This window comes from Rhinatrema bivittatum, chromosome 2 (assembly GCF_901001135.1).
Source record: "Rhinatrema bivittatum chromosome 2, aRhiBiv1.1, whole genome shotgun sequence".
NCBI lineage: Eukaryota > Metazoa > Chordata > Amphibia > Gymnophiona > Rhinatrematidae > Rhinatrema > Rhinatrema bivittatum.
Genome location: NC_042616.1, coordinates 614944762 through 614958431, shown reverse-complemented (window position 1 = coordinate 614958431; position 13670 = coordinate 614944762). Strand labels below are relative to the sequence as shown.

The 13670-nt window shown below is 43.1% G+C and overlaps 1 protein-coding gene across 2 annotated transcripts in view; it reads right to left on the bottom strand.

Moving 5' to 3' along the window:
• Nucleotides 1–10207: 10207 nt before the first annotated feature.
• The window catches only part of TTR (transthyretin), a 52573-nt gene continuing 49110 nt past the window's right edge, over nt 10208–13670 (bottom strand). For both annotated transcript variants that reach the window (XM_029591176.1, XM_029591177.1), the window contains exon 4: nt 10208–10489. In XM_029591176.1, coding sequence (XP_029447036.1) covers nt 10382–10489 — 108 coding nt within the window. In that variant the 3' untranslated portion in view covers nt 10208–10381. The remainder of the gene's footprint in view (nt 10490–13670) is intronic.

The window sequence follows — 13670 nt, the reverse complement described above, 5'->3', positions numbered from 1 at the left end:
GGATGACTGGCTGATTCGAGCCAAGTCTCGGGCAAAGAGCCACCTGGTGACCAGCAAGGTGATCTCCTTGCAGGAGCTCGGTTGAGTGGTGGACCTGGCCAAGAGCAGTCTTCAGCCATCTCAGCCCTTGGAGTATCTGGGTGTTCAATTTGACACGAGGCAGGGAAAAGTTTTTCTCCTGGAAGTTTGGATTCAGAAATTCACAGGTGCATCAGTTGGTGAACTCTATAAGCCTATACGTATGGTCCTATCTACAGGTGCTCGGTTTAATGGCAGCAACCCTGGAAGTGGTGCCGTGGGTGAGGGCGCATATGTGTCCTCTTCAGTGCTCACTGCTGTCTTGTTGGAACCCTCAGTCTCAGGATTATTTGGTTCAGCTCCACTTGATGATGGAAATCTGCACTCACCTCCAGTGGTGGTTGCAGGAGGCGCATCTGAGAAAGGGAGTTGCCTTGTTCTCCGCTACCTGGTTAGTACTCACAGCAGATGTAAGTCTCCGAGGTTTGGGAGCTCATTGTCAGGAGCTGACGGCCCAAGGGCGTTGAAATGCTGAAGAGTCCTTCTGGAACATCAATCACCTGGAGGCCCAGGTGGTCCAGTTGGCATGCTTGCAGTTCAGCCACAACTGCAGGGTCAAGCGATCCATGTAATGTCGGACAATGTGACAACAGTGGGCTACATCAAATCGCCAGGAAGGAACCAAGAAGCCAGCAAGTGTTGTAGGAGATAGACCTGGAATGGGCGGAAGGACATCTACAGATTTCTGCCTCTCACATTGCAGGAAAAGCAAAGTAAGAGCAGACTTTCTCAGCAGGGAGAGTCTGGACCCAGAAGAATGGGTGTTGTCAGCTGAGGCATTTCAGCTGATAGTGGATCACTTGGGCCTCCCATTCCTGGACCTTCTGGCGACTTCTTGCAATGCGAAGGTTCCTCGATTCTTCAATTGCAGGAGAGATCCATGGACCCTAGGCATAGATGCTCTCGTAGAGGTCTGGCCAGAAGACAGGTTGCTTTATGCCTTTCCTCCATGGCCCTTGTTGGGCAGGAAAATTTGCAAGATCGAAGGCCATGGGGCTGGTATTCCTGGTGGCACTGGTCTGGCCCAGGCATCTTTGGTATGCAGATCTGTGAAGACTCCTGATGGAGACCCCCCTTCGTCTTCCACAGCACATGGATCTGTTGCAGTAGGGACCGGTTCTTCATGAGGATCCTAATCTGTTCTGTCTTATGGTTTGGCCCTTGAGAGGGCTCACCTGTTGAAGCGTGGATATTCTTCTGCAGTGATTGCCACCTTACTCAGTGCTCGGAAGTTCTCCACTTCCCTAACTTAATGTGCAGGTTTGGAGAGTGTTTGAGGCCTGGTGCGAGGAGGGCAGTATTCTTCATTGTTCAGTTAAAATCCAGCTCATTCTGGACTTTTTGCAGGATTGACCCTTAAGCCTTTGAAGGTACAGGTTGCGGCTCTTGCCTGTTTCAGAGCCTGGTGAATGGTGATTCCTTATCTCATCCTGATGTGGCCCATTTTTTTTGAAGGGAGTGAAGCATCTTCAGCCTCCCTTGAGATTACCGGTTCCATTGTGGAGTCTTAATTTGATGCTGGATTTCTTGGCGGGCCCTACGTTCTGATCACTGTATGGCCTTTCCTTGCGGTTATTGACCATGAAAACTGTGTTCCTGGTGGCTATATATTCTGCGCATTAAATTTCCAAGCCGCAAGCCTTGCCAGGAGCTGTTCCTTTGGGTGACTCCAGGGGTGTTGCAGCTGCATACTGTTCCATCCTTCTTGCCTAAAGTTGTCTTGGAATTTCATTTGAATCAATCTATTTCCTTGCCATCCCTGAATAAGCTCAGAGTCGCGGAGGAGTATCGCCTCCTGCGTCCCTTGGATGGCAAGAGACTTGTCGTGTGGTATCTGGAGGTTTCTGAACCTTTCTGAAAGACAGATTGCCTGTTTGATGAAAGGAAGCAGGGTGAACCAGCTTTGTGGGCTATAATAGCTCACTGGATTAAGGAGGTCATCATGACCACGTAAATGGATGCTGAAAAGCCGTCGCCTACTCAGATTAGGGCTCATTCCACTAGGGCTCAGGCAATGTCATGGGCAGAGGTTAGATTGTTGTCTCCTGTTGACATTTGCCGAGCTGCAATGTGGTCCTCCTTACTTACTTTCTTCATGTTTTGTCTGGATGTGCAAGCCCAGGAGGACACAGCTTTTGCACATGCGGTATTGTCTTGACTGCAGGCAGCCTCCCACCCTGTTCAGGAGTAGCTTTGGTACATCCCACTGGTCCTGAGTCCATCTGTCTACATGCTAGGAAATGGAGAAATTACTTACCTGATAATTTCTTTTTCCTTGGTGTAGACAAACTCATCTCCATTGTTAAATGGTGGACAAAAAATTTTTTCAGTAGAGTGGATTGGGTGATTTTAGACCAGTGATTATATGTGAGCATATGTCAACTGTTTAACATGTACGGAAAGGCATCAATGCACTTCTGAGGTCTTTTCCTCCTGATATAAATTTTATTTTACAGTTACAAGCATTGGTTTTTCTAACTTTGGAGAATTTTTTTGATACATGGTTACATGTGTTCTTCACTTGCCTGTTTAATTTGTTATATTACACAGTCATTTTATCTCCTACCACCTCCTTGTAATTTTCTCCTTTGAACTCCTTAGTTTCCTCACCATACCTGAAAGGCACCTGTTCTCCTTCCTCCCCAGGTCTGTATCATGAAGAATACTTGCAATTCTTCTCCTCTTTATTTTCTGTAGATATTCATGGGCCCGGTTGGGGTTCATTTCAATTCCTTTCTCCTCTCTCTCTCTCTTCATCTTGTCAGGATGGCTGGATGTCATCTTCTTAGATCTTGGTGATCTCAGGCTCAGCTTGCATAACGTGAACCTCTCCCTGAATATAGCAAGTAGAAATCAAAATAGCTTAACTGAGTCTCAAATTGCGGGGAAGTCCAGCTTAAATAAATTAAGTTTTTAAGGCGGATTAAGAAGGTGGAAAGAAACGTATCCAAAACAAATAATCTCCATAAAGTTTGTTAATTAGAAAAATTAGAGCATAGAACATGCTGCCTCCTCAAACTCAAAAGGGGACTCAACAAGGCAAAATGGTGCACAGACTGTAAGTGCCAGAGGGGCATACCATTACCAGCTTTCACATAAGGGGAGCTGTAAATATTAATATTAAGACTGCCCACACCAATCGGTATATTCTTTTACCTAACTTTAATAGGGGACTAACAGGATCCCTACATCTTGTTTATTATTTTTCCTACTAATGGCCTTAAAGCAGCAAACAATAATGGTCCACAAAAATATATACCCAAAACTAATATAAAATTGGTTGCTTATACATCATACATCATAACCAATTTAAAAAAAAAGTCTTCCTGCTCAATCATTACTGCAGATGTATCTGACACAGTTCCTGAGTTCAGTGAGTTTAAACTTGTTCAAAGATTCAGGCCTTCACTGTTTTCCTAAACACAAATAATTTCTGCCTACCAGAAATTGATGGCAGGTTCCATAAATCTGGAGCATAGAATGTAGAAGCTATATGCTGTTACATGTTAATCTTGCTTTCAACACAGTTAATCATACCATACTTCTCAAAAGACTAGAAGAGATAGGACTACAAAATAAAACAATTGAATGGTTCAGGTCTTACCTAAACAATAGATTTTTTCAAGTACAGATAAAAAACACATTATCAGACAAAATTAAGCTAATAACAGGTGTTCCCGAGGGATAAGACCTCTCAGTGACACTCTTTAACATCTACATGCTACCTCCTATGCCACCTTTTTTGGGATTACCATATTTAACAATTAGACCACTACAAATCCTACAAAACTCTGCTGCCAGAATACTTACTGGTAAAACCAAAAGAGATCACATCACTCAAACACTTGCCGAATTACACTGGCTGCCAATAGAACAAAGAGTACAATACTCTGCATGATTCACAAACTAATCAACGAAGAAAAAGCAGACTGGTTAAACATAGCACTATGCTTACATGTCCCCCAGAGCAACCTCAGATCAGCCAATAAAGCCCTTTTAACCATCCCCTTCAGTCAAGACAGCTAGATTGACCCAAGTAAGAGAGAGAGCACTATCCTTAGCCGGTCCGATACTATGGAACACAATGCCACTCGAAACAAGATTACAGAGAGATTTAAAACTCTTCAAAAAAAAAGTTTAAAAACTTGGCTTTTCATAAAAGCATTTCACAATGAGAACGGAGAATAAGAAATATAAACGAACAGGCAAATGAACTTCAACACACAGCACAAAGTCACCAGATGCATTTTTGCATATTTTATTATTTTCTCCTACTTAACTACTAAGAATATGGAAATTCAGTATAAAGTACAATAATTGTATGGTTACCCCTGTAACCATATAAATGGACAAGATCCATGTAACCTATCATTTAATTTTATTAGTAAAACATGTAACTGAAATGTTGTTGGCACTTTGGGTAAAAATCTCTAACAATCATGAATATATGTGCCTCCCTGTAAACCGTTGTGATGGTGCATGACTAAACAATGGTATAGAAATGTTTTTAAATAAATAGAACTTGCAGAGACTGAGTAGCCAGTAGCACTGCAGCAAAGACCTTGATGCTGTAGTTATCTAGCTGAACACTTGGTGTAATATAAGACATGAGTCTAGTTGAATTGAGACACTTATAGATCTTAATTAATATCTTGAACGTGATTCTACTGGTGACAGGGAGCCAGATTTAAAAAAAAGTCATCCATGTAACCTGAAGCTAACCCAAATTCCGCTATTGTGGAGAGACACCGTTAAATCCATTAGAGATACTAGTGCAAGGGAGGCCAACTCCAGTCCTCAAGAACACAAAAAGGCCTGGTTTTCAGGATAGCCACAATGACTATGCATGAAGGCAGTGTATGTGCATCTCTCTCATGCATATTCATCGTGGATATCTTCAAAACCAGATCTGATTGTAGCTCTTGAGGACCAGAGTTGGCCACCCCTATACAAGTGCATCATCTCCATATAAAAATATAGAATGCTCTCATCTCTCACCATAATCTCCTAAAATGCCTCTTTTATTCTATACTGAAATTGCGAGTGGTTCAGCCAGCATGGCAAATGGGGACAATACAGGGCAATTTTGGTATCTACCCTGACAAAAAAAAAAAAATGAAGTCCATGCATTGACCTTCGCTACAGCAAAAGAAGCTAAATCCACTTATCAAAATTTGATTTTGATGAGAATTTTAACACACAAAAACAAACAAAGCACTTAAACCTATCAATCTTTTGCTGGGTCTGGTGAGAGAATAATAAAATTGACTTTGAAATCTTTAATTGAATACAGAACTGTGATTGCTGTTATAGCCCACTGGATATGTATAATTATGGGTCAACAAACAAGTTGTAGGTGATACCTTTTTACTGGACAATCTTAAGACATCTGTGATTAGAATAACTCTTGAAAGCTAGGCACAGATGTCTTAAGATTGTCCAATAAAAAGGTATTTTCTACAACTTTAATGTTTTATATTCAATTAAGGGTCAATAATCAAGTGTCTACTATTATCTGAACTATATCTCAGCTTTATAAATCCTATTTGGTCAGGATACACCACCTAGCTAACATTTCTCAATTCAAAAACTTAATATTTTAGTAAAGATCATAAAGCGGGCAATAAGCTGCTTACAGTGGTGCAAACTTGGCAGGTACTTTCCCCCAAAGGGTTTGCAGCAATTAAAATGCCCCAGAAAAAAATAAGATTTGCACCTGCTTTTTCTGTGTATGCTTTTGCTTGGAAAAACTTTGTTGCCTTCCCCAACCTATCCCTAGCTGTGGGAATACGTCTCCAATATGTGGATAAAAGTATGCTTGTTGAACAATGTGTGCATTTTATCTGCATAAAGGATAGTTAATTATCAAAAAGCCCATTTCTGGGGGCAAAACATTGGCTTTGATTATTGCCCTCATTCTGAATTTATCAAATAAATTGGTCTATAATTGGCGTGCGTTTATTTTGATTTATATTCCATGTTTCAGGTACTTCAGAGTGGATTACGTTCAGGTACTGGGAGTATTGCTGTGACCCTAGAGAGTTTACAATATAAGGACCTGATTTAGTAAAAATGTTTTCCCATAAATACAGAATGGAAAAAAAAAAACAAACCTTGGTAAATCCAGGCCCTAAGTTTGTACCTAAGGCAGTGGAGGGTGACGTGACTTGCCCAAGATCACAAGGAGCAGCAGCAGCAGTGGAATTTGAAACTTGGTTTCTCTGGTTCTCAGCCTGCTGCTTGGTGGTTACGCCACGTGAAAACAGATTCTTTCCCTCGTTGGGAATCACAGAAATGAGAGAATGATAAAATGATTTAGATACATTTCACTTTGTCAGAACATCATTGAACATTTCCAAAAGAAGTAGAGCCAAACCGTCTTTCAAAGTTCCATATAACTCTAGTGGGAGATATTCTGGCCCTGCAACTTTAATTATAAAACCCATAATCACCCTTTTGATTGCTCCAAAGTGGTTGGACCATTAACATACTGCCTAAAATGCTCATCCAGTTTTGGAAAGTCTTGATTATCTCTCGCAAGGATTAGAGTATTTGGAGAAGCTGATAACAGCAAGGTATTACAATCATCAAAGCACTCTGTGATTTGGCTGAATTTAGCTTTGCTCCCTCCCCACACTAGTTTGAATTTTTCTAGCTTTTTAATTCTAATCATTTTCAACTGCCAAAATAAGTTTACTTGGCTGTGCATGCTCATAAAAATGGCTTTTAGTTAGTTTCAAATAATGTCATTTGGGAGCTCTCTGTTTTCATTTCCTGTTAGTTTTTTTCAGTAGCTTATCTTTCCTCTATATCAGCTATGCAAGTTTGACTTTTAAAACATCAATTTTGGCCTGTTTTTATTTTTTAATTGCTGATGGTAACGCTGTAATTTGTCCCTGTAGAAGCAACTTGGCAGCATCCCACATATTAAACAGCTTTACTTTTTTGTTGTTGTCATTGAGCATTATGTATTCCTTCCAGGCATATGAAATGTCCCTTATAAAATCTGGGGCAGTCAAATGCCTATTCAGAGCCCATCTCCTCTGTAAAATGTCCTTCCTCTAGCCAGTTTAAGTTAAACATACTTGAGGGGGATATGGAAGCAGGATGCTACCGATATCACCAGATTTTGAAATGCTCTTAAATCATTAGAAATAAATCTTACTCATATTGATTTCTGGTTTATGAGCCAATGGGAAAAAAGTATAATAATTTTAATCTTCAGCAACTGAAAAAAACAGGCAAAAATTGATGCTTTGAACATTAAACTTGCCTGAGGGCAAGATGTGAGGTACTAAAATAATTCATAGCTTCATTTCTCTAATTCTTTTCCAAAATGAGCAGTAAAAGTTGTTTTCTGAACAGAAATCCATTGCCTTAAGGTGAATACTTAAGTTACATATTCTTCTTGATGTTACTTCATTATAGATTCCTTATACAGTTTTCAAAAAGAAAAACAAGTTCATTAAAATAAACTACAATCAACATTGGAGCTGCAAATGACTTGAATGCCCAAGGTCATCTTTGTAATGCTTCTTAAATAAAGTGTAAGTTCTCCCATTTAGCAGCAGACTGATCTCTTTTGATTCCAGTCTTAACAGCTATGTTTATTAGCTTTCACCTGACTTCCACAGCAATCTCTGCAAACTCATGCAAATATCTCTGCATCTTTAGCCAAGTCCTCAGTTACCGGTTGTGGTATGAATAGCTACCCACACTCTAACTGGGTAGTACAGTCTTTATCTTGTGTTTATTTTCTCAGCTGGTTCCTTAGTGTTAAAAACTGTTTCTGGTGATGTGTTGTCATTTTATTAAGGTCTGTTTGTTTTTCATGATGACTGAAATTTTGCAATGTTTTCATGGTCATTTTTCATATCTTTTAGAGGTTGCATAGGAATCCATTTTCAATGGTGATAAGACAGCATTTCAAACTTGTCAGGTCTGCTTACAGTTGAGCTACCATGTGGTAGCTTTTCTACAAACTGTATGACTGTGCCCCTCTCTTAGGCACCACCCTCAAGGGGGTGGGGCTAAACTAGGAAATGAATGCTGATTGGCTGAAAGGGGCAGGATGCAGGTGGGGCTTGACCCAGAAGGAAATAATTGGCTGACACAACTTCTCAAAATTATTTTGAGAAAACCCTACCCTATATACTACTTTTGATCTTGACTTCTCCATTTTCCTCCTCTTTCTTGTGTATCTGATGGGCACCTCCTTAACTCTCTTCTGTGTACCTGATAGATATCTGTTAAGGTTAAGTATTACATTCTTCCTCTCTGATGGTTGGGTACGGGACTAGTATCCTTTCTTTTCCTTCCTCTACATCTGCTGAATGAACAAGGCTATCACTTGGCCTAATACTACTTAAAAATATCTTAGACTTTACTTACAATCATTGGGTTTGATTTGAAAATTGCTTTCTTTGAACCTTTACTCTGAAAAATTAATAGAAATAAAAGGAAACACTCCTCTCTTGAAATCCAAACTAGTAATCCACACAAATACTAGGGTTCACTTGCTGTTATGCAAGCAGGAGCAAATTTGTACTCCAGAGGTTCCCAAACCTATTCTGGAGGACCCCCAGCCACTCGGGTTTTCAAGATAAACCACAATGAATATGTATGAGGGAGATTTGGATGCACTGCCTCCAAAGCATGCACATTTTCTCATGTCTATTCATTGTGGATATCCTGAAACCCAGACTGGGTGGGGGTCCTCCAGGACTGGTTTAGGAACCTCTGCTCTATGCCATCCTGCCCTGACCTATTAGGCCATGGTCTTTTAGTAGAGATCCGATTGGGGCCCTAAGAAAAACTTAACTTTGACAGACTATTAATATCGCCCAGCAAGTATATGAATAAGTTTCATTAGAAGATTAGTTCAAATTGGGGTGGATTTTCAGAGCCCTGCTCGCGTAAATCCGCCCAAAACCGGGCGGATTTACGCGAGCAGGGCCCTGCGTGCCGGTAAGCCTATTTTACATAGGCCTCCCGGCGCGCGCAGAGCCCCGGGACTCGTGTAAGTCCCGGGGTTTTCGGAGGGGGCGTGTCGGGGGCGGTCCCGGTCATCGCGGCATTTTCGGGGCGTGTCGGCAGCGTTTTGGGGGTGGGTATGGGGGCGTGGCTACGGCCCGGGGCGGTCCGGGGGCGTGGCCGCGCCCTCCATACCCGCCCCCAGGTTGCGGCCCAGCGCGCAGGAGGCCCGCTGGCGCGCGGGGATTTACGCCTCCCTCTGGGAGGCGTAAATCCCCCAACAAAGGTAAGGGGGGGGTATAGACAGGGCCGGGCGGGTGGGTTAGGTAGAGGAAGGGAGGGGAAGGTGAGGGGAGGGTGTTAGAGGATTCCCTCCGAGGCCGCTCAGATTTCGGAGCGGCCTCGGAGGGAACGGGGGTAGGCTGCGCGGCTCGGCGCACGCCGGCTATACAAAATCCATAGCCTTGCGCGCGCCGATCCAGGTTTTTTAGTAGATACGCGCGGAGCCGCGCGTATCTACTAAAATCCAGCGTACTTTTGTTTGCGCCTGAGCGCAAACAAAAGTAGGCCTATTCGCGCTCCTTTTAAAATCCGCCCCATTATGAATAGAGAGTAGCCACTCAAATCAAAATAATTTAACAAAACATCTGTAACGTACCAATCAAAATTTCAGTTACTATTTGGCAACCTTTATTTCTGAAGGCTCTTTGGGGCAGATTGTAAAACATACGCGCAGGTGTACATTTGTGTGCACAACCCAGTGCGCCCAAATGTACGCCCGATTTTATAACATGCACGCATGTTATAAAATCAGGGGTCAGTGCGCACAAGGGGGTGCACACTAGTTACCCCTCGGCAGGCATAACTTGTGCGCGCCGGCCAATTGCCAGCGTGCAATCCCCCCTGTGCCGGAGTCCTTGGCCACGTCTCCTGGACTGCCTGGCCACGCCCCTGGACCACCCCGCCATTCCCCCATCCAGAAAAGCCCTGGGACATAGGCGTGTCCCGGGTCTTTTGAAAATAGGCCCGGCCCATGTAACCTTTTGAAAATCCGGCCCTTTATGTATTGTCTAACAGCTGATGCAGGCATTATGGTGGTCGGTTACTTACTTTTGTCCATTAACACAAAGTGCAAGAAGACATCAGAAAAGGAATCCAGGCAAATTTGAGGAAATATTTATTTGAAAGACTGTTACATTTAAAATATATGGATTGGGGGTGGGGGATGGAGGCAGAAACTCCAGTACCAGCAATAAACAAAGCAGAATCAATTACAAGGCTTGGCATTCTTATCCAGATCGAGATTTCTCAAATATTTTGTCCCAGTAGCTTATTCATGTGGATCACTGACGACAGCGGTCACGGTGTAGGAAAAAGGGCTGATGAGCAAGACAATGATGTAATGACGATGAACAGGGTCATGAGCCAAGAAAACCACCTGAAAAAGAAAATTAGCTTTTCAGTATGAGCCTCAAAGTCAAAAGTGATTCCTTGCTGGTAAAGTATTGCAGGGTCCTCTTGCTGGGGGACCCTGGCAAAATGCTAAGTACTACTACCAGCCTGGCATGTGAGTTTGAACATCATGCTGTGAACGTATCTTCATTCATGCAGACAAGCCTCATGCCCATAATGAACCGGAAAGGAAGAACTAAAAAGCAACATTTTTCAACTGCATGTTCCAGTCTTCTGTTAGTCTGTTATACCAGAGGTGTGGTTGAGCATGTGAAAGCATTTTCCCCACTAGCTAGAACACACATTTATGGACATAAGCAGTGAGCTTTCAAAGTCTGGTCCCGACTTGGCAGGCAATCACTCAGTCCCATCCTCCCCAACCCTGTGCTCTTTTGGAGTTAGTTTATATTTAATACACTGGAGTAGTGAAATTCAGATAAAGTTTTGGGTAACTGAATGTCATAAATGAGACATTTTTCAATGTATATGCTCCCATCTCAATATCTGAAGTAAAAAAAAACTAAAAATACACTAATGAAATAGTACAACTGGAACTAAAATCAGAGCTCATAGGGACAAATACTTAATTTTTTTCTGTTTTAAGTGGGAAATGTATAACAGTTTATAATCAAATACTTGATTCCACCTCAGCACATGTGTTTGTTTTCTAAAACAATGTGAGCACAGTTGCCCAAAACAGGGAGTTATGAACATTTCTGCTTGCTGTTTTACTGCTGTTTTTTCCTCTTTTTTTTGGTTTGTAAAGAAATCCTTAATGTGCATTTTACAGTTTGCTTTACTTTTTTTTTTTTTTTTTTTAATACTTTTTAGTTATAGGATGTAACAATAGAGAAATGATAATATAGCACCAAATGGCCAGAGCCAGTTAGCAATCGGATCAGACACCTGGGAAATATTATAGCAGTGTCTCCACTGCCAGTAAGGCTTCCAAATGGTGTTGTAAGTCCCACATTTCTTTGATAATGAGAAGGAGATTTTTTCCATTATAGCGCTGTCTGCAACCACAGATTTCCAGTGATTGATCAGGGGTGTGAGCTTCCAATAATAAGCAAAGGTAAAGGGGCAGATTTTAATTCCTACGCACATGGGGTACATTTGTGCGTGCTACCCGGCGCGCACAAATGTACACCCGATTTTATAACATGCGCGCGCACGTTATAAAATCCAGGATCGGCGCTCACAAGGGGGTGCACATACAGAAAAATGCACATATCTAAGCATGATACAGGGCCTATGTAATAAGCAGCTGCATCCGCACTCAAAACCAATGCCAATAATCCACAGGTCTCTCTATTTAGTGAAAATATGACCCTGGAAAGTATTTTTAATATTTCCAATAACTGCAGCAGAAAATATGGAAAATATTTTCATGGGTGATAATTCACAATTTTGCCACTCTTTTGGCTGTGTATCTGTCCACCCAGGGAAGCACCTACCTCAGATGCCATGAAAAGTGTTTTGCTAAGCTGGCCACTCTGAAGTCGAGATAAACACCTAGCCAAATGTCTATCAGGCTGCTCGTGACAGACAAATCTGCACGATAGGGCGCCCAGAAAGACTTACCTTGCCGTTTGAGTATTCAGCTAGGTACTTAGTTGCTCGCAAAATCTGCACAATCGGGTGTCTAGAAAGGTGCCTAGCTAATCTTGCTGCTCAGGCACTGAGCTAGATGTTCCGGCCGTGTATCTGGTCACTCGAGCACTGAGCTAGGCACTCAGCTGGTCGCAAATCTAGCTGCTCAGACGTCAAGAAAAGCACCTAGGGAAGCACCTACTTAAGCTGGCCGTTCCGACGCCAAGAAAAGCACCTGGCTAAGCTGGCCACTCAGACACCAAGATAGGCGCTCAGCAAGATGGTTTTCAGGACACTCGAATGCCAGCTTAGGCCCCCGGAGTCAGCACTGACACTTTACCATGCCCTGACCATGGTGGTAAAAAACCCACGTTAAAAAAACCGCAGTAGCAGCGCAGCTCCCTGCATTGCCTATGATTAGCTAATTGCCTCCTTTGCCTGCCGTTAGCATGTATTTGCGTTTGTATGTGCTTTCCCCCCCACGCACAAAACCCTTATTACCTCCCCATATAGTGCTTTGCGTTGTGACATACCTGACATGATGCTAAGATGCATGACTAATCACACACTATGGGCCAGATTTTTTAAAAAATACGCTCGTGCACACGCACAAGGGGGGAGTGGAATATCGCAAACTCGCGTGGCAACAAGATAGAGGCCTTCCCCAGTTCCCGCCCAGTCTGCTGCAATTAAGAAGCAGACAGGGAGGGAACTTCCCTACCCTAACCTCCCTTCCCCTCTCCTCCCCACCCTCTAAAACCCTTTTTAAAAATTCTTTTACCTTTTATTGTGCAAGTTACTTCAGGGCCGGACCTGAAGTAACTTGCATGTGCTGGCAGCTGGCTGGCGCACGAGGCTCCGGGACAGCGAGGAATGGTGCTGTCCTGGGCTAGGCTGCCCCGGACCTCTCCCTTTTGAGGCCCCGGCACTTACATGCATGGCTGGGCCAGTTTGAAAATTGGCCCAGACCACGTAAGGCCCGGCCACATGTATAAACCCTGGGATTTACAAGCACTGGGGTTTTGAAATCCGCCTTATTTATTTCTTGTATTCTCACAGGACAAGCAGGATGTTAGTCCTCACATATAGGTGACATCACAGGATGGAGCCCAATCACGGAACACTTTTGTCAAAAAGTTTCCAGAACTTTGACTGGCCCCTACTGGGCATGCCCAGCATGGCATTAACCCTGCAGCCAGCAGGGTTCCCCTTCAGTCGTCTTTTTTCCACGCAGCAGTAGCCTCGCGGTAAAGGAGCTCTGCAGAGATTCCTGACAGGAATTTTCCTCACGGAATTACTAAAAGTGTTTTTGCCCCACAGGGGTCACTCCTTTAACTTTTTTCAAGCCGTGGTACTCCGGTAAGTTTTTACCCATTTTCCGTCGATTACCGTCGAGTTTGGCCCTCGCAGCCTATTGGCCGTCGACCATACCGCAGCTCAATTTTTGCCATGGCGTCGGGGTTCCGTCTGTGCCCGGACTGTAATTGCACCAAGTCTATCACAGACCCTCAAAGTCTGTGTAATGTGTCTTAGACGAGAGCACGATGTCCTAACCTGCACCAAATGTGCCTTAA